The sequence below is a fragment of the Centroberyx gerrardi genome, chromosome 13 (genome assembly GCF_048128805.1).
Source record: "Centroberyx gerrardi isolate f3 chromosome 13, fCenGer3.hap1.cur.20231027, whole genome shotgun sequence".
Classification (NCBI taxonomy): domain Eukaryota; kingdom Metazoa; phylum Chordata; class Actinopteri; order Beryciformes; family Berycidae; genus Centroberyx; species Centroberyx gerrardi.
Window position 1 is genome coordinate 28007517 of NC_136009.1, and position 26911 is coordinate 28034427.

Below are 26911 nucleotides of genomic sequence, written 5' to 3' on the forward strand. Positions count from 1 at the left end.
AATTAGTTGAAGCCAGGGGTTATTAAATGTGTCTACACTGTACATGGGAGACAGTAGTGGTTAGAGTGACTAAAATAGTCATTCGTACACACTCTCTAATTGGGATAATCTCTAACGAATTAAATTATAGTGAAACTAATCCTCATTTTGCTAGGGACACTCTGGAACCCCTTCAAGGACCCCTGGAACCCCTTCAAGGACCTCTGGAACCCCCTCAAGGACCCCTGTGGGACCCTCAACCACATTTTGCCCACCACTGGTTTAAGCCACCTGTGAGAGCTATTAGCCTTAACTAAATTATAGTGAAATTTAACTAATCCTCATTTTGCTAGGGACCCTCTGGAACCCCCTCAGAGACCCCTGGAACCCTTCAAGGAACCCTGGAAACCCCTCAAAGACCCTTGGGGGGACCCTTTACCACATTTTGAGAACTTCTGTTTAAGCCACTTATGAGAGCTATTAGCCCAAATTAAATTATGGTGAAATTAAATTTATTATTTGGCTAAGGACCCTCTGAACCCCCACCGCCCCACCCCCCCACCCCCCACACCTCAAGGACCCCTGGAACCCCATCAAGTACCTCTGTGGGTCCCTCCACCACATTTAGAGAACCACAGGTTTAAGCCACCTATAAGAGCTAATAGATCTATCATTTACAAGCTGAATTGCCTCTTTAAATTCCGAGAGGTTTACGCCAGCACCCCTGATAATGACAGCATTTGTAACCCAGCAGGTGACCCCTTTAATCCAGAGAGGGAGCTGTGGGTCGCCACATCACACCACATAAATATTCTCACTGGCTGGCAGGCGGACTCCCTTCACATCGCCCCGGGCTGCTGCTGCTGTGAACATGATGCAGCTCATCGCTTCCTCTTCTCCTTGGTTTTCTCATTGCTTTCCTTGAGGCGGATGTGCAGGGGGAACATCAGTAGCCGGTCTTCTCTGGCGCGTGCACAGATCTGGAAAGTTATCTCCTCCATCATATTAATGGGATAATGATGTGATGCTTTATTGATCTCCTCGGGGAAATTGTCTTTTTTACTTCCTCAGAGTGCTCGGAGCTCCTCAGAAAACCTGCAGCTGGTTTCGGGATTCAGCGTCTTGCTCAAGGGCACTTCAGCAGGGCGGATGCTCGGCGACACCAGGAGCTTGCACCCGGGTCGTCCGGTTGAGGGACGGTCTCCCTAAACAGTAGCCCACCCCTGCTGCGTGACTGTCAGCTTCCTCGGTGAGAAGGAGGAAGAGGAGGAGGAGGAGGAGGAGGAGGAGGAGGAGGAAGGGGGGAATCCGGCGGTTCAGGACGGCTGGGAGTCCCGTTGCGATGCATGGAGGCTGTTTGGAAATGCTCCCCGGGTCTCTGGAGCGCATGAGGCGGTTCCAGCCGACCGACGGCCCGCAGCACCGGGGAGATCCGGCCGCTGATCCACAACTCTGTCAACCTGCCACACCGTAACGTCACTGCTGGGATCCGGCCCCGGTTTATAGGAGCGCGGCTCGGTTCGGTTCGACATCCACGGAGCGGAGGCATATCCGCCGACAGCGCCGTGATTTGGGAACCGCCACACACATCCCTGCGTCGCGGCTGGTGGATACGGTGTAAATTTTCGGGCGGCATCTATGCAATTTTATTTCGACTTTTCATTTTATCATGAGCGCAGAGGAGGGAGAGGCGGGTCCAGCTTGTGGGGAGGCGAGGAGGGGAGAGCCACAGGGAGGCGCTGCCATAACCCACCACACCTGGGAGGAAGGCGAACCGCCCGGCTCGCAAGGACATCCGCACCCCGATGATGATGATGAGGAGGAGGATGAGGAGGAGGAGGAGGAGGCGGCGGAGGAGGAGGAGGGAGGAGGAGGCAGGGAGCGACTGGATGCATCTGGGGGAACCGCACGGAAATTCAATGTGGAGAACAACAGGGGGGATTTCTCCAGCGAGGAGGGGGTGGCCGGGGGGAGATGCTGCAAGGCGCAGGCGATGCATTCAAACTGCAGCAGCGAAACCTGCATCCCCACTCCGAGCTGTCGGATATGCTTCCAAGGCGCAGAGCAGGTAACCAGACTGACATGCGGGTCAAACCGTTTAAAGCTCCAATATTATTCAGTTTTCACATCTCCTCTTTCTCAGGATAAGAGTAATGTCCTTCATGGTGTTTTGCAATTGAATGCAGTTCAGTTAAAAGTTTAATTGGAGTAGTTAAATTGAATGAAATGACTGTACTCTGACTGGCCGCCAGCAGCAGCTCCTCTAATTCAAATGAGGTAAACCTGCTGAGTGGAGGCTTTCCAGTTCAAATGCTGCAAACTGACCTGACTGGACGGATTTCAACAATTCTTTAGTGAGGGAGCCAATCAGGACCGAGTCCAGTTGTGATGCGTTCCAAGTTCCAAGTCTGAAACTGCCTTGAAAAAAATCAGGGATTTTGAAAATGCAATAACTTTAAATGTAACCACTCAAACGAAATCAAATTTTTACAATGTCCCCTTTAAACATCTTTGATCATATATTTATATATAGTAAATAGAGGAAAATTTGAATTCCTGTAATATGGGACCTTTAGCTGTGCTGGGCGGTGAGTTCAGAACCACGGACAGCACCCGACAACTGGACCCACATGGTCCCCAGCAACATTAGGGATAGTTTGGTTTCACTATTATTTCACTCCATAGAAGCTGGGTTATGTAATTTTATATTAAGTCTAATATAGTCTAATATTATCTAATCTAAATTTCTCACAGCTAAAATCTTCTCTAATGGGGTTCCTTAGACAAAGTCTTATCCCTGGTCCAATGTGTATCTATTTGGGGGTCATGACATGACATTAAAGTATTTCGCTAGGGGCCTCCTGAAACCCTCTCAAGGACCCCTGGAGGTCCCTGGACCCCACTTTGGGAACCACTGGCCTAGGTAAACCATGCAAACGTAGGTACAACCATGTGAACAATACAACCTGTTGCACAGCGATCCACAGCTAAACCTAATTTCTGCCTGTCTGCCCTCTTCAGCACCATGGACAGCACTTTATTACCAGACACTCCTACTAGCTACTCACTTCATTTCAGTGAAGAAGAAACTGCTTCAGTGATAAAACTTTGCACACAGGCTGCATCTACTGTCCACATCAATGTTTCATGACAATTGCATTTACATTTTAGACATTTAGTTGAAGTTCTTATCCAGAGCAAAATGTAGTTACAAACTGTGATTCAATAACTTTAAATGTGGCCATTTTAATGTCCCGAAAGTAAAAAAAAGCAAGTATTCATCGTTTGCGCCATAATTAAATCTTTTGTCAGGATGGAAAACCCTCTGAAACAGCATTTAGTCCACCATGGGACACTAAAACTCTCCACTGAAAACCAGCATAATCATAATAATGCAACATATTCATGCATACTTGTGTGGACTCAGTTCAGGTTAAGAGCTTCCCATAGACAGCCAGTGTAATATTGGTCAATTCTTCAATAAATACATAATCAATCTGTATCGTATCCATCATATCAGAGGTGGGTGACACTGAATGGACCAGATCCCATTTTTGATAAAAGGCCAATATCGGCCCCATATACCGGCCAATCAATACATCGGTCTAACCCTAGCCCTACTGTCTGCCTGTCTGCCTGCCTGGAGGTGGACGGACAGATGCGGACTTCCGGGGATGGATGGCCGCTCCGTCCCGACTCCACTGAAATCTGACACTCTGCAGGCCTGTCCGGCTCGTGACAGCGAGTCTCGATGAGGGACGACTCATCCAGGCCGGAGCTGAGGGAAAGAGAGGAGTCAGGGCAGTAAATGCCTAAGTGAATATCCTGTCTTCTGAACGTGGGCTATAGCCTATTAGCAAGGCTAATCTAATAGTTGTGCCTCCGGGTCCAGACAGATATTTGATTTCGATACAGGGCCACAGGCTGGGCCAGCTGTGAGGCGTTACAGGTTATCAAGGAGATTGGGAAACAGAAATGTGACACTATAAATATTCTTGACCTACCAGGTGGGGTGAGAGTGAGAGGTTATTTAACACCAGAAGTGAAATATCTCAGGTTTCAAAATGTCCCTGCATGACTTTTCCTAGACTCCTACAACTTTTTGTAGAAACCAGTGTCGTTAGATTTACGAAATCATGCAAGGAAATAGTTTAGAATTACATTTACACCTTTCAACTGACGGCTTGTTGGTTTCTCTTAGACCCTCAACTTGCATTGGCCCTTCTAGTGTTAAAACAAGTGGAGTGTTTTCTTCAAACATCCCCCTAGGCATTCATGATGGTATTAAAATCGTCCTTGACATTGGTTTTTATCAATCACTTCAAGATGGATAGCTGACCTGCCCTAATTCATATGGAGCGGCGGCCTCTTAGGTCCTCTTAAACCCACAAGGTTAATATGACAAGATGAAAAATGAGCTCGCTGACCACTGACCTTAATATACTATTAATATGCCACTCACAGCGCGGCCTGCAGGTCCAAACAACAGTAATGGCCACTCGAGGAATACCTCAAGAAAAAAACAAAAAACACATACCGAACAGAAAACGGCTGTATGATTAATGTCAGGCGTTTCATGCAGGATCCCACCATTAATATCGGTAAGTGTTCTAGCTTTGAGAAATGATCATTGATCTGAGCGATGCTGGTAAAGCCCTCTGGTGAACAAGTCCTGCATTTTCTCTGATGTATGACCCGGTGTGAGGAAATGGCCAAACAGAAACCTGAAAACGAGGCTTTCTAAACCTTGGCAAAATGACACATGGATTGTGCAAAGGGCTGCAAACTTAATATCAGGGAGGTGGTTCTAATATTGGCCTAAAAGCAAATAGTTTTTCTTAAGATTCAGAGGTTTCATCTGTCACTAGTACCACAGGGGGCGGTCAGAATAGGGCCACCCTTTGCCTTCAGAACAGCTTCAGTTCTCCTGGTACTGCATGCTGAACAGTGTCTAGTGGGATACTGGAGCTTTCTTCAAGAAGGAAAGCCTCCTGATCTTTGAGGGATGAAGGAGGTGGAAATCTGCTTCACATAAAGGATCTGCTGAGTGGTGAGATGGAAGCAGTGTAACTTCATCCTGCTGGTCAAGAAACCACTCTTGAATTTCTCAGGCAGTGTGCATGAGCGCATTATCATCACACTAATTGGTATGACTCACCTGTGTGATTCAGCCGTATTTAAAGGGGCATTCAGTAATCTATGACCGTTATCAATCCCTACTAATTGACCAGTAGGAATTGCACCAACATCAAAGCTAGCTAATTAGAGCAGAGATTCAATAGAAATGTCAAGTGAAGAGGTAACTTCTCACCATGCCAAATACTGGAATAATAAAACCGCTTCGGCCTTTGTGGTTTTAACTTGGAAAAGCCAGTTTTCAAGATTTTGTTCCAAAACAGAGACCGGGCCAGAAAGTGAGAAAGAGTTTTGAAAGCCAGAAATCTCAGCAGCTGGTGAAGTAATCATTGAGTCATTAGTATTGATCAACAACCCTATTAAGCCCCAGATTTATTGAGGTCATTTTGTGCTACTGGGCAGTAAAACTCTTGCTGCCCAAGGAATGTAATTTTTCATGTGGGGTTTCCATTATTTTGTCCCCTCCTGTAGATTCCCTCCTGTTTTTGCACATAGCTGAATGTTTTGAATTTGTTTACATCAAATCAGCTTTTAGCCCAAATCTCTGCTGTCGCCACGGCCGTCTCCTTCGCCACGCTCTCCTCCTCAAACTTGACCTTTGCCCTCTTGCCGGTCTCCAGGGCGACCTGCTGAACCCGTGTCGGTGTGACGGCTCGGTCCGCTACACCCACCAGCACTGCCTCCTGAAGTGGATCAGCGAGCGAGGCTGCTGGACCTGCGAGCTCTGCTGCTACCGCTTCCGCGTCATCGCCATCAACATGAAGAGGCCGTGGCAGGTAACAGACCGCAGATCGGACTGAATGAGGGTTTAGCGTGCTGCTCCGAACCGCTGGTCTGGCAGCGGGGAAATGCATGAACACGAGAAATTTTGACCATTGTCAAATATTTACAAAGGTGGAAAGACTACTGAAATATTTTTCTAAAGTAAAAGTACTGTTACTTCATTTAAATTTCACATAAATTTTACTCTACTACTTTTTTTTTTTTTATCATATTAACAAAGCTAGAATAAACGATGAGACATACAGTCCAGAATCATCATGTTTTATAGTAAATGACTCATTGTAAAATTAATGTAAAAGAAGGAGTAAGTACAGCCTTTTTTAGAGCTAAAAAAAAAAGTATTGATCAAAAATCTATCCTAGTAGCGTGGTTAGAGAAGTTGTAATCAGTAGTTTCAGCAGCTGATTTCCCCGATTGGTTCCTCCCTCTCTGGTTGTAGGTGTGTTATAAGTGAAATAAACTGCTGTGGTAGACAGGAGTAACACTTGGTGCTCTTGTGGATTAAGAAGCAGTAGTGAAGTCCTTTGGTTTATAGGTGCTCATTGGGAACAGGAATCAAATCTATAGAAAACTGAGATACTCTCTAAGATTGAAAATCTCAAGTGAGAAAATGTAAACTGCTGTATACACAAAGTCCAAGGCACTGTAAATCCAGTAAAGAGGGAAGAGACTTAAAGCTTGAAATATAAATTAAAAAAAGCCTTTATTGTCATGGCTTAGAGCCAATGAGATTCAACCATAAGGTCTTCATCAGGGCAAGAAAACCTGCTGTGGTGTTTGGAATGAAAACGAAGGATGTTGGGGCGGGACATAACGCAGGGAGGGTTCATTCAAAAGTGTAAACCAATGGGAGATCAGTTAGGGAGAGAAATAATAAGAGTAATAAGATTTTAATATAAAAGTACAAGAAAAATTTGTGACTTTTTTTGTCATAAACTGTCAGATGGGTGTATGGTATGATAGTTTCAATGAGCTAAAAAGGTGAAAAAGTTATTTTTCACTTCAGTGTGATGACTTTGTTGAATACCCAGTTCTGATTGGCCAATGAAGGCATTCTGCAGTTATTTCTGAATAACAGCCCGCTGTTTCACATCTAATCATACTGTATCACTTTGCAATGAAGAAGTCCGCTCCATTTTGTTAATTTCCAATCACATTAAGTGGCGACATCTTGTGCCAAAAAGACATGGCTGCTTGGTTACAGATAGTCCGGCTGGACTAGTTTTTTTCGGTGGAAGCAGGTACATTTCTTTAGCCTGTAATAAAATCATTTTAAATCAATATTTCCTGTCAAATACTTGTCTTTGGTAAGCAGCTGTGTAATACACAGGATAGAGAGCCGGTCATTAATGTAAAATAAGCCCTTCAGGGTGATTCAACACCCCAGTTAAAGGCAACATCCGCTGTACATTACACAAATCCTGCCAGGTTCTTCTCTGCTGTTTATTGTCTAGTTATTTTCAAACGTGACCCGAAGGTCACCAAACTGGCTGGGAAAACATGAATGGAGAAATTTAATAAGTAACACACTCCCCTCTCGCAACAACTACTGTTGAATTATTGCTGAATTAGTAATTTCTGAAAGTGTGCTAACCTTTTCTGTTAATCAGTTAATGAATGTCTTTTAATCTGTCACAGAAAAAATACATAAGTGCAACGTTTGCGTTTTTCTTTTTCTTACTTGAATGTTTTCATGGTCATTTATGTGTTAAGTGAGTTTCATGAGCTGTGGGCCCTTGACACCTGTTAAAACCTCGGTGTATAAAGTCAAACTTACTGTACATGGACATCAATGAGAAGGCAAACATCAGTCATTCTTGAAAAACATACTTTTTGCAGGTTTGTGGATTTTGCGGCACCAGAACGCAGCCGGAGAGGCAGGCGGCTGTGTCCATTACATGTTCTCTGGCTTTTTTAACTGCTGCATACATTCTTGAGGTTACATCACTCCCCCATGGAGCGTGCTCTCCATATTATTATGGCGGCATTAACAAGAGGTTGTCTTTACAACCTCCGGTGTATCGACCCGCTGGTTAAAATTATGCCCAGAAATATCCACAGCCAACAGCTTCTCTGGTGGAGGAAAACAGCCATCTTCACTGGCAAACTGACAACAAATCTAACTGGCAAATAAAGCCATCTGCTTATGAAAGCATTTACTTCAATCAAACTGTTTGCTTAAACTGCTCCAGACATGCTATCACCTCAAAACTCTATCACAAAAATGCACCTACTCCATAACAGTCTTTCATACAATTTTTCCATCTCAAAATTACACTTTTCCTCCATTTACTGGATACTAAATGAAAGACATCAGACTATCCTATCCTACTAAATAACAGAGAAAAGCCCTGACTTCAGTGGAAACACTTTTATTTTCAAGAAGCTGTTAAAAAATTATTAGAGCATTTTTTTCTATATAAAACAAATAAATTAACACAAAACCAGCCGTGAGGCAGTAGCTTGTTTTCCCTCAGTTTGGTAGCTTGAGGCCAACTGATGTTCGCTGAGGTTCAGTCTGCGGCTCGGACGCCTGTCGCTCTCGGGGGTTTTATCCCCAACGGCAAACCTGCAGAGTCCTGAGGCTCGACACATCTCTGCTCTCCGCTGTATCTTGCTGTAAGCTACCATATAAGCCTTTAAAGCCTGGACTCTCCCAACGGGACGCCAGTCAGTCCCAACTGCACAAATACAGACTCCTTGGCAGTCCTCGGGTTTAAAAGGAGCAGTTCACCCAAAAATGAAAATTCAGTCTCACCCTCATTTCAGTCGAAACTCCATAGAAGTTAATTGGGCCACCACAGACAGTGAGTTAGCTCCTGTAACAGCGAGGAGATAATGATGTAAACATTGCATTTTTGGACCCACAGTGCAATTGTTTGGCCAGGAAACACTTGGATTCTCCTGCGTGAGCTGGTTGGAGAAAATTCATGGACATTTTATATGGTTTTCGGAGCTGTAAAAAGCAGGCTCTGTTAATTTCAATAGTTTGAGAGAAGGCTGATATTGATCTACAGGGGGGGCTAACGGGGGTCCTACAAACTTCAGTGGAGTTTCGACTGACATGGGGGTGAGAAGATAATGACTAGATGCTCATTTTGGGGTGAACTGTTCCTTTAAAGTCTGTACTGTCTGTATGGCGTGACAGGATTTCAGCAGCCATTCCTTTCCTCCAAACTCTACAAAAAGAGACTCCTGCGGCTTGAAATATCTGCATTCTGGAGCATCGTATTGAAGAACACAGACCTTTAAGATCTGTAGTGTCCAGATGGGACTCCAGTTATTGGCAGGAGTTCAGTCCCAACTGCACAAACACACACTCCTAAGGCTTAGCAGTCCTCTGCTTTCTGTCGTATCTCAGTGTAGATTATAGACGGTTAAACTCACTGTCTGTTCCTCTGAGACATCATGCATTGTGCAAAAGGAGTTACAGCTCAATATCAGGATGCAGGGGCTAATATATTGTATTATATACTCAGTATAGGATGCAGTGCAGTGCTCCAGTGGTGTCAGCCCTACACTGCGCTGTGCTGCACTTCCTGGTTGTCATGTTCATCCCATTTCTTTCTCTCAGCGTCAACATTTTTCTGTTTTCTGTCCGTTTTTATGATGATGCGGTTCGTTCTGTGCTTCCTGTCTGTGATAAGACACTTTTCTTCCCTCCCCTCTCTCCCATTTTTCCTCATTATTGACTTCTGTTCTGACATACGGTTTGGTTTGTCCCGGTCGATACGCTGTGACTTTCTCTTTTTTCATTGATGAAATGTTCTTTGAACGCTTACATTTCTGTTTCTTTTGTCCTGCCTTTAAGCCTTCTCACTGAAGCTTGTGTTCCACCTCAGTTTTCATGCTTTGGAGCGTCACTGGCTTGGCATTTGCATTTGTTAGCCTCTTGGTTCAGTGGTTTTACACCTCGAACCTCCATGACTTGACTAGACACAAGGAAAGGCCTGAAGTTTTCACTACGTGAACCAGACACTGAACCCCTACCTGCTCACTATAAGCAAGTCGCTCTGGAGAAGAGCCTCATGTAAATCAATAAAGTGTGAAATGTGTTGTACCTCCATGCAGAAAGTTGGCCTTCGCTTTCTCCTTCCAGCCAGTCTTGGTTGTCCAGGCTTTCCCTCTTGTTTCATCATTATTCTTGCTGTTTGCTCAGCTGTTAACTGTTGTGTTGTCCATCAGGGTTTCAGCTTCTTGGAAGATGATTCTCTTTTTCTTTTATCCTGCACTGATGTCCATTGTCTTTCCCCATCATTTGAGCTCTGCTTTCCTGTTTTGCACTTCCTTAATTCTCTTCCTTTCTCTACCACCCTTACAGTGGTGTTGAATACAGGCATTAGGGTATCAGAGCGCCCCCTTTAGGAGGGGAGGACAAGAATCAAAGCTCCAGGAAGTGGGAGCCATCATTGGGGAGATCGCTCTCAGAGTACCACAGCCTTTACAGCGTATTTTTCTCACTCTGTAGAAACCCAATGCCTTCGGCCAATGACATCGCAAGCTCACCGTCAGTCATCAGTCAAGACTTTTGAGGAGTTTTGAGGAATTTTGCAGCCAACTTCAGTGGTGCCTCTGGGGGCTCTGGTGCCTCTGGGGCCTCTGGGGGCTCTGGGGCCTCTGGGGCCTCTGTTCTGCTCAAGCTGCAGGTTGGCTTAGTGGCTAGAGAGACCGTCCCGTAGCCAGAATGTCACAGGTTCAGTTCCCACAGCAGCCAGTGCTGTGTCCATCAACAGCCATGTGGAAGTGCTCCCAACCTGCAAGCTGTTGTTTTGGATAAGGATCCTGGATAAATGCCTAAACTGGAGTTTTGAGATCATCCTTGAAAATTTGGCCCCCCTTGTGTCCTTCCCATCCAGCTCCAGGAAGAAATGGAAAAGTACCTATAATAAGCAACATTCATATGCTCACTTAATATGTAACATATTTACATCTTAAGTGCCTAAAACTCCAGAATACTGAATCTGCTTCACCATTATCAGATTAAACTCTACAGTAACATCTTGTGTGTTTCTCACAGAACTGTGAGCCTGGAATGTGCAAACGCCCAAATCTCATAGAAACACTGACAAAATAATAACTTGCTCACCTCTTATTACGCATCTCCTTAAAGTGCTACAACTATAATATCATTGGTTGTTCAGTCTTGTTCATATGACCTTATACTTTTTGGGCAATAGCTTTATTATATTCTGTAGTAATATAATCATGAATATTCAGCACTATAAAACTCTCTGTAATCATCCAGATTTTGAGTTCCTTGGCTCCCAACCTGCAGACTGAATAAACCTGCCCCGCCTAACGGCTTCCCCAGAGCTCAGTCCTCCTCTTGTCCTCCTGTTTTACTTTCTTCATCTCCCTCTTCCACTTCCTCTTTGCCTCTTTCACTTCCTGTTTGGAGATCTTGCCGTGCTTGTAGCAGGCGTTCAGCGCAGCGTGGAACTGCCCGCTCACCGCCTCGTATTCCCGCCCCCGGACGTCAGCCGCTCTGTTGGTGTTCATGAGGTTTTCTATCCAGGCCCGGGTGATGACCTTCAGGCTCGCAGCGGCCTGTAGCACCGAGAGAAGACTCTTTAAAACAGACGTGTCATTTTCTAACACACATGTCAATATCCATTGCTGTCCTCTCTAGTGCGGTGTACAGTACTTGCTTACCTGGTGAATCCTGCCGGTGGCGCTGGTCAAACGGCTTTTCCAGTTGGACTGCTGTGTTTCCATCAGGTTTTGTGTCTTCATAACCAGACAGGGAGATCGGTTAAAGCCTACAGAGATCTTTACAGAATCACACAGACAAGCCATTTACAGTAAATATTACAATCATATTACTGTTGGACTAGGATTAAAATGAAATAACTCTCGTGGACTGTGATTATTCTCGGCACATGCGATGATAAACTTTGAGGCTGAATGAAAATATCTGTCTGGTTTTAGCATCCTGCCACAGTAAGTTACTCACTGAGCTCTGCCGCCCACGCTCTCCCCAACTGAAACAGATCTGTGAATTCACTCAGTATTTGCCCTATGACAGGTGTTGTTTGAGTGAAACATTTTGGTGAAGAATGGAAACTTGTCTGACATTGAAGAGAATTCCGTTCCATTGTTACGCAACAAACAAACAATGTTCTAAATGTCACCAAAGCTGCAGAAATGAACTTCATCCAATACACATCTAACCGTATATTTCAGTTATATCTGTTTAAATGTTGTTTACAGTATGCAGCGTTTATGATGAGCGAGCTGCTGCCCGTTTGACCCCTAAACCCATGAGCAAAAACATGTATATGCATGCATTTTAATAACACAAATGTTTTTACCCATACACACATATATGCAGAATTTGTGGAGAAAATGTATACCAATATTACAAAAATGTCCAATTTCATATACTGTGTTCTACATCCGTGTATATATACTGTATATTAATATACATGATACAGAAATAGGCTATAATTGGCATGGAATGTATGAAGTTATGTATCTTATCCCAGGATATATTATCCAAGAAAAGTCTTTTGATGAGCTTATCTCACCATACAGTACTCATAAATAAATTCACCTACATTTTTAAAATAGCTTGCCAGGATATATGATTCATAAATATATTTACTTATATATATATATATACATGTCAGGCTATATGTCAGGTATTTATGGTCTCATTTGGCCAGATGTTTTTTTTTTTTTTTTTTACAGATGGCACTACTTGTCCAAAAGACATATTTTGCCAACTCCATATAAAACAAGTGGAAAAAGTAATGGCTGAAAAAAACAACAGCAACAATCCATAGTGCAGTACATTTTCCATTTCAAGTGAATTGACTTAAAAGTACAATTGATAAAAACAAAAAAGTGATTATTCTTATTCTTATTAATAGGCAAAACCTTTAACTACCTGCATATTTTCAGCTAGAGACCTTTTTGAGAACTCTAAGATATTTAACATTTATGCTTATTTTTCCCCATAGAAATGAATGAGGAGAGTGCATAGTGACGTCTGGTAGTCCAGTCACTCAGAACAACACAAAGTCTACTTCAGACACAAATGGGCGCTTTTTAAATAGTTTTACAGTCATGAAATGTGTTTTATTTGGTGCTCATTGTGCCGGTGTGGAGCTGAAGGTGCACAGACACACAGCTAGTCCTCACATTATCTCCAGGAAATGCTTTTCTGGTTGTAACGTCATGCTGCTGTTTGTCCCAGTGGCAGTCCATCACCATCACGCTGGTGGAGAAGGTGCAGATCATCGCTGTGTTCCTGGGCTCCCTCTTCCTGGTGGCCAGCATCTCCTGGCTGCTGTGGTCGGCCCTCAGCCCGCAGGCCGTCTGGCAGCGGCGGGACGTCCTCTTCCAGATCTGCTACGGCATGTACGGCTTCATGGACCTCGTCTGCGTAGGTGAGCCCGGACTGCTGTTAGACGACTGTTGCTCAGCTGAATGTGAAGCAAAGTCCTTTCTTGTGCTTATTCTCAGTAACCTTGTATGCACATATACTTCTTAAAATTGCATTCTGCTGATCTTTTAATTTCTTTTTAATCTTTATATTTTTGTACTTTGTCTTGTTTCACGTGTACAAATGTGCTCTTTTTATGTTTATGATTTATGATTTTAGGGCTTTTCATGTAAAATTCTGCACTGTTTTCAGTACACCTTACTGCAAGCATGAATTAATAAAGTCAAGTCATCTTCTAGGGTCAAATACATTAGATTTTTTTTTTAATTATGTATTTTTCTATTTATCAAATCAAATCAGACTTTGGTTGGAATGAAAACCTGCAGACTTTCGTGTGATGATGGCACATGATTGAGAACCACTGATCTAAGACATGACTACCTTGAAGGAAGAGGCCAGTCTTACAGGAAAAATCCACCCTAAAACATTTTAACACTGTTAAAAAACAGCTATTGGAGATGCACTTTGCATTTCTGGGTGCATTTAGTTGTTTGGTGTATTTCCAGCAGCTACAGCAGGAGTTTGATATGAGAAAATGTTTCAGGATGTAAAACCTCAGCGGTAAACGTCAGGTTTTGGTGTCAGTCCCTCAGAATCAAAGAGCGAGGGCTTCTTTCTAGAGCCGCCATTTTGCACAGAGAGACGTTCAACAATCATACAGGGAGAAATCCATCGTAGAAGAGGAGAGAGACCAGTTTCTCCACCACAGGAGCAGGAGAGAGACCAGAATGCAATGCAGCAGAGAGACAGGTTGCAGTTTGAGTAAGGGATGCAGCTGCGATCACCGACACGGCCCAACATTCATGAACCAGTTGGCCAGCTAGCTGTACTTACAGTATATGTCCATGTGGCCGCCTTTGCTTAAAAGCCACAGGTTTACACCCCTTCTCTGGAGGTTGTGGAAAGGCATTCTGGGAAATGTAGGAAATCACTGAGTAGAAGTAGCAAAATTACAACTCTTCATCACCGAATAACTCCTGGAATGCATTGACTATCACAGACTGATGATATATAACAGTGTAAGAGGGTCCGATGGGGGAATTTTCCTTTAACACCGGCACTTTTTCCCTGTAACAGGCTTGATTGTCCATGAGGGGGCGGCGGTGCACAACGTCTTCATGCGCTGGCGGGCCGTCAACCTCCACTGGGACGTCCAGAGCTACGACAAGGCCACGGACATGGAGGAGACGAGCACCGGCCACTCCTCCCTGGCCCCCAGGACGCTTTGGTTGCCCCTGGTCACCTTAGGGCCCGACGGCCCCTTACACCCCACCCGGCTCGGGCCCCGGCCCTGGACCTGCCTCTGTTTCCCCCACTTCTGCCCCGGCCTGGTGCCCCGAAACCCCCTCGGCCAGGACAGTGACTCAGGAGAAGTCGTCATTCGTGTAACATCGGTGTAACGCCAGGCGGTTTTTACACAGGAACAGAAAATCTGATGATTAACACTCTGTGGTAAAGATCTGAGCTTCTCCAGGCAGCCTGTAGAAACAACATGGAACTGATTTCCTCTGTCTACACAGCTAATCTTCCTGTGAAAGTGTTGATTTTTCAGTTGTCAGTGTTGATTGGAGAGTTGTTTGTCCACTTATAGAGCTTATCTGAAGTCTTAAAGTAACTCTGAATGTGTGGACTGATAGAAACACAGTTGATTTTTACTCTCTGAGTTAAATTCTGACTGACTGATTTTGCTGTGTAGACAGACATGAGCCACACTCACCTCCACCATCTCTTTTCCTTCATGTCTTTGTATTATCCTTGTCATTTTATTGATGTTATTGTTGTTCTACTATTTTCCACCATGTTGGATCTGCTGTTATTTACATTCTGTTATCCAAGCTTGCCATCTTGCTTTTGTTTTCACCCCTGTTGTCTGCCAGCAGAAAACTTAAGAACAGATTTCCATGAAATGTGGTCTGATTGGCTTTGGGCTTATCCACTTCGATCCAGATCTGGGATTTCCACTGTTGGGACGATTCTTGTTTTTTTTTAGCAACTATGGAAGTTTTTAGCAACTATGAAACTAACAGAGAGAGAGACTTCATTCCAAATTGTAAGAATATGCAGGGTCAAGAAATCTATTTCACTTAATATTGAAGTGATAGGAATGATGTTTGGGTGAATTGTTCAGTGTTGGTGGAGGTTTGCGCTCTTTGTTGTTTGTTTTGATGTGAGGTGTTTTATAAGCCTCTTGGGTTTTTCTCTCCCCTGCACAGGTTATCACTTTCCTTTTTTAATAAATCTGCCTCTATGTTTTATCATCGCACAAGTAAACATAAACTCTGAGAAGACCAGATCTTTCCCAGCAGGCATTTGATGGATTTTGAACTCACAGAAAGATATTTAGGTCCAGATTTCACCAAACGTGAAATCGTCTCCACTTTTGGCGCTATATTTACGCAGGTTTTCTACCTTGGTGCAGGCCGTCATATCAACATCTATCCAACGTCAAAATGTTTGCTGGGCTGCCACAAAGGGTTAAAGGTCAGATGATTTGTGCCAGTATAAATACAGCCATTGAAAACATTGTGGTTTTGATCTGTCTGTATGCCATTCTGTTGAGCTTCCAGGAGCCCAGTGGTGGGGTGGGGGTTGGTTGGGTGGGTGGGTGGGTGGGTATTTGGGGGGTGGGGGGTGGTGATGCTCCTTTCTCGACCCAGGTTTTCGGTCATTTGATTTTTTGGTGCCTTAGGAGGCTGGTGAGCGGTGAGCGGTGACGGTGTCACAGTGTGCAGCACAGAAATGACTTGAATGTGACTTTTGCTGTTGGCTGTATTTCTGTTTCTTTTGAATGTAACATGGATGTAATGTATAAAGAATATTTATATTCAGAGAGCGAGTGTGTGCGTTATTTGCTCCACGTCAAGTAGAAGTTTTGTACGTTTGGCTTCAAAGCTGCAGGAGGCAAATTTGCACGTTGGCGGCTCCAAAGGGCAGCGAGAGGTAACGGTATGAAAACTTTGAAAAATTGTTTGTTCACCAACCCGGCCGGTCTGTGATGCTTTACACCAAAGGAAACCTGAGAGACGAGAGAGGGAAAGATCTAACGCTGGTGAGTCCGGCTTGCAGCGTCCCAGTTGGGCGGTCCGGACGCTCTTCTGTGTTGCAGCAGTTTTGAGATGTCGTGTCTCACCCCATGTAACAAAACTTCAACAACCATTTTCCAACATATTTCCAAAAACCTAATTTCAGCCACAGAAAGTCCTGAACACAGCTGCATTATCTGAATATCTTCTACCTTTTTGACCAAAAATGTCAGAGAACCTTGTAATTCCACGGTCACAAAACAACAAATTGAATAAGTGTGACAAGAGACTGTCAGACTTTTATACTGGACACAGTTAACATGGTAACTCTGGATATCAGTAACAATTCAGATGGTTTCAGGTAAGCTGTTAATCCAAAAAATAGACTAAATTGACTTTCAAATACTTACTGAAACGTTCTGGTACCTATGTGGCAAATATCTCCCATCAGGCAGCAAACTAAGCTAAAACAAATATATTAAAAACTACATAAAACACAACACTGTAAGTCCTATTTGATCTACAGTATGTCTGTTTTAAACTAGTGTTAAAGAAAAATGAGTGAAAAAGACAATAACAGCCACAGCAGACCCCAGAGCAAATATGCATCCATTTATTGTTAGAATCATCCTTTCAATACATAACACAGCTAATACAGATGAAAAACAAGATACCAGTATTGTGTATGTCATAGGTTCACTGTATGTTTGGTGGCTGCGTTGAGAAAAATATAACAAGATTATCTTGGGAATATCGCCGTGTGGTCATCATTCAGAAAAAAACAGAAGGCAAAGACTTACAGTATAAAATGTACAGCCACATGATTATATAATATATATAACATTGCACATTATAACAAAAAAGAAACCAAACATGAAAAAAAAAAGAAGTGTACACAATATACAACAAGGCACTGAGGGAGAAACCTGCACACACGTCTTTGGATGGATCTGCCGCCCGCGGAGCTCCAGTGAAATGTTGTGGGCCGTCGCCGTGAAGCGACCTGGCAGGAATGTCACGCTGCAAAGAGTCCAACTTAACAAGTCATTTAATCTAAAATCTGATTGTTCTCATCAAAATCTGCCAGAGAGTTGAGACACTTTCTTGTTCAATGCAGTCTGATTTGCTTAAAGGAGCAATAACTCAAGTTTTTACTGTCCCATAGCACAAAATATCCAAAATACTGTATATCTGTTGGGGATTGATAGAGTTGTTGATCAATACCAATGACTCAACGATTATTTTGCCAGCTGCTGACATTTCTGGCTTTCAGAACTCACTTTCTGGCCTGTTCTCTCCGTTTTGGAACAAAATCCATCTAAAAAACCTCGTTCTCAAGCCAAAAAAAGTTTTATTATTCCAGTATTTGGCATGATGATATATTTCCTCTTCACTAGATTTAGTTTCTGATGGATCTCAGCTCTAATTAGCTAGCTTACTCCTCTTTTTTGAAAATGTGAGTTTATTGTTTGTGTCAGTTACAGGCCACCGTAGCTCAAGGAGACAGGAGGGGTGAGGAAAAGTCAAATCGTACTAGTTGCCAATAGTTGCTAAGGGTCATAGATTACTGCAACGAACTTTCTTGAAAGTGACAATACCTTTAAATACAGCAGGTCACTCCGCTAGTATCAGGATTATGTCGCTTGATTCAAGAAATTCCTTGAAATGAAGTGAAATGATCTCACTACTGGCAGGAAAATAAGTTTTCAATACCCGGCGTTAGCTTAAATGACTTGCAGAGCTGGATGGTTTTTGCGGTGTACAAGTTCATTGGTAGTTAAAGGGAACATGGGAGCACCTTCCAGAATAAAGAGTGGCATTTACAGCAAAACTGGACTCGAAAGCGGAGTGCGTCCTGCTTTAGTTTGTCGGATCCAGGCACTTAAGTGACCTCCATATCACAAGCAAAGTCCTTCTGAAACAATCACAATAAAACTTGAAATGCTTGAGACGACTACAGTTGCATATTATTTACATTTAACAGACAATCCTGGAGATAGTTCTTACAGAATGTCAAGTCCCAGAGTTTTCCGAAGCAGAGGAAAAGCGTTGTAGCCTTTAAGTATTTTTTTCTCTCCATTTTCTCTGCCTTTATTTTTTTTTTTTTTACATTCTGACAGCCTATAGACACACCCCTCTTTAAAACACACCCTCTCACACACACACACACACACACACACACACACACACACACACTCATACAAAAAGGTACAGCCTCAGTAACAAATACCCCATCCTGCAACAACAGCCCTTGTAGTGCCACAGCACATTAGCATCAGGAAGAAATGAACAGTTTCATTCCAAAACAAGATATCCACAGCTGAAACTACTCGGACAAAATGATGATTGGTGAGAAAACAAGGGAGTGATCACACCTACAGTCTGTTTTCTTTGGTCCAAACCACACTGGAAAAGTTGACTTTGTTGCATTTTTGCATTTGGTTCGTTTAGGTTCTCACTGCCCGGTAACAAGCAAACCAGGGCTTGTAAACAAAAGTCACATGACTCACAAGTAGCTTGTTTATTGGACAGAGTTTGGGTCGCCTGTCATCCTGCCAGGTTAGAGATCTTGGTGGCAGGAGAGTCGAAGCAAATCAGATTCCAGTTCCTGTAACTTTATCTCATCATGATGGACTTGTCTGTCTCTTCTTCTGTGGTGTTCATACCACTTAAGAACACATGAAGAAACAGATGAATATGAGCATCAGTCCAGACTTCATTTTGTTCTGCTAGGCTTTCCAAGCATGAGGAAACTGCTGGCTATCAGATGTCAACATCAACATGTCTCCTTCTACCCATAAACCCTTGCGTAGTTGGTTCCGATTACGTTCTCACCTCTAACCAACCGCACCGCAGTTCTCTTGTTAGAGGACTGAGACACTCGGTGCCGTTTTTTGGCGCCACCCAGAGTTTGAACGCCATTGATCTGACCTGGACAAACGAACCGAACTAAAGGAGGAAACACTGCAGAGTGCTTGGTGTGATGTGATTCTCTATTGAGCGGAGTGGATGTTTGTGAGATTTATCCCGGGCCCTCTGGTTGAAAGACTGTCTCTCTAACCCCTAGGTGATCCTACCGCTCCATTTCAACAGCATCATTTGAAATAATCATCTGTATTTTTCTGAGTAAGGAGCTACAGTATGTGCAGTATATCAGGTGTGGATCTACAGCGTTTTGGAATGAAACCCTTCACAGAACTAGCTGGTTAACATTAAGAGCAACGTGGTTTTCATCTGTGGTCTCCAGCATTCATAAAGTCAGTTGGACACAAAATGTAAGAGCTGCTTTCTCCAGTGCGCTGAGGGTTTGGCGTCCCTGCATGGCCCACAGTGGCCACGCTCGACCTCCACAGCCCCTCTGGTTTGTGGCCAAAGGTCAAAAAGTCAAAGGTCAAACACCGAAGGGCGGCGTTCACCAGGCGCTGCACTGGCTGCCGTGGCTGCTGACGGACTGACAGTTGCTGTAGCGTTTCTTGACGATCATGCTGATGTAGGCTTTCATCAGCTTCGCGATGTCCATTACCTGCAGAGGAGCAGAAGAAGAGAGTCGGGGTGTCACAATATGGTTGATAACACATAATTAGAACAAATGGTGGACATCTCACTTGGAACAAAACTCAGATCAGTTAGTATTCTTAAGAAGTACGTACCAGACTGGTTTCAAAGACCAACTCGCGGCCCTCTACAGCTATTTTGTAGGAATTGGGCAGCGGAGCACCGAAGGAGAGAATCTGTTCATATGGGAAAACCTCCAGAGGCCAAGGCTCCCCTCGCTTATACACCGATATCGCCTCCCTGCTCACCCCCAACCATAACTCAATGGGGAAAGCTCCGTCACGGCTCTGAAACAAGAAACAGGAACAAGATGCATGTGAGTACTGTGGTTAGACTGATATCTTGGTGGAGGAAAGGGATTCACATCATATGGTAAAGATGAGACAAGCTTAGCAATTCTGTTCACTTTCTGTTAGCTTTCACGTTGTAAAAATGACTTATGAAGTCAGGTTTGAGGATGGACCCTGATTTCTCCAACTTCCTAAATTCTTTTAGTCACTAAGAAAGAAATACCTGAAGTCAAGTGTAGGGAATGAATATTCATTTCATTAAAATGCACAAAATGAACGACTTTAATCACATAAGTCGTGTGATCACAAAGCTTAAAATGCCACGGCAGGACACAACTACTGTCCTGACACACGCGAAGGCACAGCCCACATATTACAGGCTTTGTAACTATTACATGTGTGTCTTGGACTATTCTTTTGGGAATCTCTCAAATGTTGCCAAAGCTGTGTGTGACAAGTGTGACAAAGCTGATCAGGAGCAACAAAGTCTACAGAAAACTTCAATCAATGCATTTTGACGGCTTCAAATTGAATTGAGTTGAGTTGTTGCTTTTAACAGTCAGTAGTCGGGATGGTTTTTCCCATATGACGTGAATGCAGCATCAGCACTAATCTATCATGACCAGACAAAATGATTGGAACCAACAGACAAGGTAGAAGAAAAAAAGATCAGATATCATCAAAGCAGCGTTTGTTGTGTTCTCACCTCAACGTTGAACAGCGTGGAGCCGTATCCTGGCCATTCCTTGACCAAAGCCATGTACTTGACCATGGCCTGTTCCTGGTTCATCCCCTGCAGTTTCTTCCACTTGTCCAACACGCTGGCCCGAACCGCCGCCGCCTCCTCCCTCATCCAGACCTCCAGGTTGTTCTCCTCCTCCAGCTTCTGGCGACTCAGCGAGCCGCTCCTGAAGCTCCGCCTCAGCGTTCCCTCCAGGAAGCTCGAGCGTTTCCTCTCCGACGTTCCCGAGCGCTCGGCCACGGAGCCGGTGCCGCCGCCGGCGCCGGGCGTGAACGTCTTGGCCGAGTTCTGGACCCGGGCCCGCAATCGCGCCATGGGGAACACCTGAGACATTTCGGGCAGGGTGGCCTGGGAGCTGTGGTCACCCAGGAGGTACTGGAGCCTCAAGGCAGCCAGGAACTGGAGAGTCTCCTCTGGGGCGGGGTACTGGCCACGAATTACTGCTTCATGAGCCTTAAGAGGGGAGGAAGACAGAGAAAAATAAAGACGGAGAAAGACTTATTTTTTTTAATTGAAACACACTGAAATACATCTAGCACTGTACCCACAAGGTACAGTATATGTCTTTCTAACAATTAGATGACAATTAGATCACAGTGCAATATCAAAGCTGATAAGAAGTACTTGGCATGTTTGGATTTGAGAGATCTGAAATACGTTTGCTACTCATTGAAAAATGCTATGAAACCAGATCAGGTGAAGAAGAAAGGTTTGAAGATGAGATGAAAAGGTGTTAGCTTTGCTTCTCTTTTACAGTTTACACTTGTAGAGATTTGATGTGAAAGCCCCACCCATCTGGCACCACAGAAGACTAAAACAAGCCATAAAAAGATTTTAAAATATGATTTGACCCAGGTCTCTAAAAGAAAGAGGCTATGAGCGACAGAACGAATGTCCTGATTCACGCTTGGATGGATCAGCTGTTGATCTGATAGCATTCAGCAAACTAACTCAGCAGATGTACTGTATGTTTCAGCTGCATCTTACCTGTTCGAACATGAAGGCGAACTCGACGCTGTCCTTGGGAACGTTGTCTGTGTCCAAGAAGCAGTACAGCTTGAAGTAAAACTTCCAGCCGGTGTTGTGTTCATCCTGGCTGGCTGAAAGCCTGCGAACAGGAAGTGTGTGTTACTGACGCACTGAAGAGAAAACATTTCCCTCCCTCCCACACACACGCAAACATACACACACACACACACACACACACACACACACTTACTTTTCAAACTTGGCGAGCACGTCGGCCACCACGGTGCGGCTCTCGATGGCTTTGTCTGCGGTGTCGTTGTGTTCAAACAGAGCAAACATGTTCCTGCTGTCTTCCATGGCCAGGCCGCGGATCAGCTTCTCCACCACCTGACACACACACACACACACGCACACACACACACACACACAAACACACACACACACACACAGCCAACATTATGTTTAGTGGTGCCGTCAAGTAAGAAAATTAATCATAGTAGATTGTAGCATAATTTCAATCAGTTTCATTTAAATCACACTATTTAAATTTCTTTTTGGATAGCATATGAAGAGTTTTGCTCCAAAATGAGATATTGAGATATCCATAGCCACCATGCCTGAACAGAAAACAAATGAGCACCACCAACAGAAAATCCAAGCTCCGCCCACACTGTGACATCAAACAACAGCATCAAAAACAGGAGGATTTACGGATTACCGCTTTAAAGCACGTAAATCACGCCACCACAATACACCACCAGCTAAACACGTGAGCCCGGTTCCCAGCGGCGCCCCCCTGCCACCCACCTCTCCGGCGGTGGTGTGGGAGTTGATGGTGATCTTGCAGGAGCCTCCTCCGTGGCAGTGCACGGTGGTGGTCATGTCCTGCCGCGCCACGACGGATCGGATCTCCTCCTGCGACGGGACGTACTCCCTGGCCCGGGTCTTCCTCAGGGAGTCGAGGGAGAGGGCGGCGTAGCGCTCCGTCTCCGAGCCGGGGAACAGCTCCCGAGCCCTGGGGAGAGACGGCCGGGAGAGTCCTTCATGTTCCTGACATGGCTGTTGACGTTTGTGTCGGTGGAATATGATTCTGTTTTACATGAGAGATCAGGGTGTTCCTGCTATGGGACTAGTAGAGCTATGGTTAGGCTGATATATCACGCCGATATTGACCTTTTGTTAAAAATCTATTCTGGTCCACTCAAAGTCATCCATCTCTGATATGATGGATATGATGCAGTTTGATTGATTTCATATTTATTCTAAAACGGATCAATACTACACTAGTTGTCTATGGGAAGCCTGAATTGATTCTAATGGGAAATTTTGATCAGATTTAACATAAGTATGCATGAATATGTATTATTATCATTCTTAGTGTTATTTTCCTGTGTTTGAATGGAGTTTTAGTGTCCCATGGTCTAAATGCTGTAAAATGGTAAAATATAAACATATTAAATATCGGCTATCGGCAGCTTCAATCCAAAAATATTGGTACAAGTATTGGCCTTCAAAAACCCATATCCATGCTCAATTAAAACAATTTCAAAATCTTTTCTTTGACAGGATGCGAGAAATCATATTTCACTATTTAAGTCACTTTTAATTAATAATGAATATTGAAATTTGTCAGTAAGTCTCAAAAATCAATACTGAGATTGAATATTTTCCTTATGAAGTGTGATCCCATTTCCTCAAACAGACATTCTGGATAAGGATAACACACTGCCCAGTCTGCCTACACTGAACACTGTGGACTGCTACGTTTTCCACCACTCCATCAACACAACGTCCCGTTTCCCCGGCTGGGAGCCTGAGTCTGTCGCTCACCTCTTCAGGTGGAACTTGAGGTATCTGAGGATGCTCCTGGACGGGACGAAGGTGCAGGACATGCAGACCAGGATCTTCCAGCTGCAGAGGTTCCCGGGGCTGCCGGGCTGCGGCGGCCGGGTCGTCTGCTTGATCAGCTGGCAGTAGAGCTCGTCCCGGAGGGGCTTGAGCTCCTGGCCGGTCTGCAGGACGCCCTGGATGATGGGCACCGGGTCGGCCACGCCCTCCAGGTGCTGCAGCGAGTTGAAGACCTTGAGGGCTTCGTCCTGCAGCGTGGTGTAGCCTCGGCTCCGCAGCGCTGGAGGGGGAGTCAGAGATGTGATTAATCAGAATACCAGATACAGAAATGAAAGGAGCCGTCTGCATCTAGTCAGGCTTAAAAAGATTTATAGTATATAGTAGGGTTAGACCGATATATCATTTCGCTGATATTGGCCTTTTATTAAATATCAGATATTGGTTAGTTAGTGTTGTCCACCTCTGATATGATGGAGGTTCCTGACCACAGATAAACAAAAACAGTCTGGAAAACATGCTACAAGTTTATTTTATTTTTAAAATAAACTTGTACTCTTTATTCATTTTATTTATTCATTTAATTGTTCAATATTGGTTTTTTTTGGTAAATTCTTCATTTAGAGGTAGTAATGTATCCCTGACTTCCCCTGCTATCACTAAAAAAACATTCCTTAGTCAAAAAAAACAAGCATTTATCACTAAACTATGAACATGAGTGAAATATCTGTAGACACAAATAAAGGGAAAATTGATTGATCAATAAGATAACAGGTGAGAGACAGAGAGAGAGCGAGAGAGAAAGAGGTTTGTTTAATTGGATTTAGTGATAACAATTTCTAAACTAAAAATGTACCTTTTCAAAATTTTGTGAATCAAGTGATGACACACTGACTGATTATTTCAACAATTGACTGACTCACATATTTATTAATTGACTGACTGACTGACTGACTGACTGACTGACTGACTGACTGACTGACTGACTGACTGACTGACTGACTGACTGACTGACTGACTGACTGACTGACTGACTGATTGACTGACTGACTGACTGACTGACTGACTGACTGACTGACTGATTGTCTGACTGACTGACTGACTGACTGACTGACTGACTGACTGCCTGTCTCTTACCGGAGGGGTGGATGTCTCCGTAGGGCAGCGGCAGCAGGGGGGAGTGCAGCGGATGGTGGCTGTAGCGGAGGATGGGGTTCCTCTTGTAGATCTGCTCCACCACTTCAGAGTTCAGACAGTTCTCCTGCAGAGCGAAGAGGAACAGAGCGTCACCGCCGAACTCTACAGAGCCGGACAGCTGGTCTGTAGTTACAGTACGGCGCCCCCTGCTGACACACTGTCCTCCCGCCGCTCGCTTCATTTGCATTGTAGTTTACTGGGCTGAAGATAGTTTTGAAATGAGGGGACTGACAGTATGGGACGGCTTATCATGAGTTTTACATGCAGTCTATCTTGAGGCTGTAGCAGGATTCTTTACAGTTGTAAAGTTTGTTAAAACATGACTCAAAGAGACCTGAATTTAGAATTATGATTGGTTAAAGGTGCATTCACTAATTTATGACCGTTATCGACCTCTGTCGGTGACCAGTAGGAATTACAACAACATTGATACACACACATTTTGTAACAATCTTACTTATTACCTCTTCCGAAAAGCATCAATCTACAAGTTAAACTGTCCAAAAAAAAGTTGGGGGTTCAATGACGACTCGGCCCCCCATTCTCCTAATGTACGCACACATTACACTAGAGCTGAACAATTAATCGAAAAATGAAATTGCAAGATGAACTTCTGCAATTTCCAAATCTCAGAGGCTGCAGTTAATTTCTTCAGAGAGAGTTTGGTCCAAACTGGATTTGTGAACAAGGAGTTTTAGAGCTGCAGCTAATCTTTGTTCCATGAATCAAAACTTTTCAGTCAGCAAATCCTGCACACTGACATCTATTATTTACATCTATAAGTCCTAAAAAATGTATGACAAGAAAAACTGATGATGATATGAATCACAGTTTAAATCGCAATTGCACTATTCTGTCAAATAATCGCAATTCGATTTTGTGTTGATATCTTTCAGCCCTCCATGACCCTGCGTCCTACCTTGATGTCCAGGATGAGCTGCTGGGTCGGCGTGTCGATGGGAGCTTTGGTGTCGATGACGTTCTGCACGGCGCTGGCCCAGCGCGTCGCCTCGTTCAGCAGCTTGCTGCAGAGGCGGTACGAGTGTTTGCGGCCGTACACGACCACGTTCCAGTAGCCTGTCAGGAGGGAGAGAAGCGGGGGAATGATTCGGTGCTCATTTCCTCAAACGGCACAAAGCAAATGCCATCATCCCTTATGTTCTGTGTTTGAGGTACTAGCTCTGACCGCTGCTTCAGTCTCACTACAAGGAAAACAGCTGTAAGGAACATTTTAGCATGATATAGCCAAGAACAATAAAGGTTTTTTAACTTTATACAGAGGAGAGGGCCTTGGATTTTTTCTTCTTCTTTTTTCCTCTACATATGGACTGTGTCGCGTTCCTCATCTGATCAGTCTTATATTGGTGACTGACTGTTTGTTGGTTGGGTTGGTCGTATGTAACGCTGCTTTTAATACCTGCTGTGAAGCCGACTGTCCATTTGGTTGAAACGTGACACATTTGAAGAGAGATATATCATCAAAAGGGAATGAGAAATATCTTTCTGCCCAAACATTATTAATGTTGCATGACAGTTTCCAGTGTTTAACCTTTATTTACCTGGACACATACTGTACGCACTTTTTCCAGCATCGTCCTGCCTCACATACACACACAGCTCCACACATTCACACTGGGAGCTGCCCAGTGCGACCACAGTCTTCTGCTTCACAGCTTTCAGAGTGCGGCGGTGAAAACCCTGTTTCCTTTTCCTACGAGGGTATAGGTAAGTGAAAATGTCTGCGCTCTATTTGTCTCAGGTCCGTAAATTCAAAAACTCTGAGCATAGAAGATCAAAAAGAATTTGCACACTATAAAGGCGAAAAACCAAAAACAAAATGTTTCTGTCAAAAGACCATCATCAGCTCTTCATCTGAAACATTTTCTGTTTGTGCACTTTTATTTTTTGCACCCTTTTTCTTCTATCTTTTCCTAAGACACCATGG

At 44.0% G+C, this 26911-nt stretch overlaps 3 protein-coding genes across 3 annotated transcripts in view; 2 read left to right on the forward strand and 1 right to left on the reverse strand.

Moving 5' to 3' along the window:
- Positions 1-26911, forward strand: part of LOC139909956 (tripartite motif-containing protein 16-like) — a 56810-nt gene that overhangs the window by 19779 nt on the left and 10120 nt on the right. The gene's annotated exons all lie outside the window — the stretch shown is intronic.
- marchf11 (membrane-associated ring finger (C3HC4) 11) lies at positions 1649-14745 on the forward strand. The gene is made up of 4 exons (XM_071897139.2): positions 1649-2047; positions 5736-5891; positions 13097-13289; positions 14423-14745. The coding sequence occupies exons 1-4, from the start codon at positions 1649-1651 to the stop codon at positions 14743-14745; spliced, it is 1071 nt and encodes a 356-aa protein (XP_071753240.2).
- myo10 (myosin X) overlaps positions 16968-26911 on the reverse strand; it is a 157940-nt gene continuing 147996 nt past the window's right edge. Inside the window, exons 33-41 of the mRNA XM_071897130.2 lie at positions 25886-26043; positions 24907-25030; positions 23755-24052; positions 22732-22939; positions 22175-22311; positions 21943-22063; positions 20920-21408; positions 20019-20210; positions 16968-19891 (exon numbers count right to left, since the gene is read on the reverse strand). Coding sequence (XP_071753231.2) covers positions 19781-19891; positions 20019-20210; positions 20920-21408; positions 21943-22063; positions 22175-22311; positions 22732-22939; positions 23755-24052; positions 24907-25030; positions 25886-26043 — 1838 coding nt within the window. The 3' untranslated portion in view covers positions 16968-19780. The remainder of the gene's footprint in view (positions 19892-20018; positions 20211-20919; positions 21409-21942; positions 22064-22174; positions 22312-22731; positions 22940-23754; positions 24053-24906; positions 25031-25885; positions 26044-26911) is intronic.

Bases quoted from the DNA above. Each gene is read 5' to 3' on its own strand.
- marchf11 (XM_071897139.2), top strand. From the start codon at position 1,649: ATGAGCGCAGAGGAGGGAGAGGCGGGTCCAGCTTGTGGGGAGGCGAGG. The intron at 2,048-5,735 runs GTAACCAGACTG...GCCGGTCTCCAG, and splicing joins GCTTCCAAGGCGCAGAGCAG to GGCGACCTGCTGAACCCGTG. The intron at 5,892-13,096 runs GTAACAGACCGC...TGTTTGTCCCAG, and splicing joins ACATGAAGAGGCCGTGGCAG to TGGCAGTCCATCACCATCAC.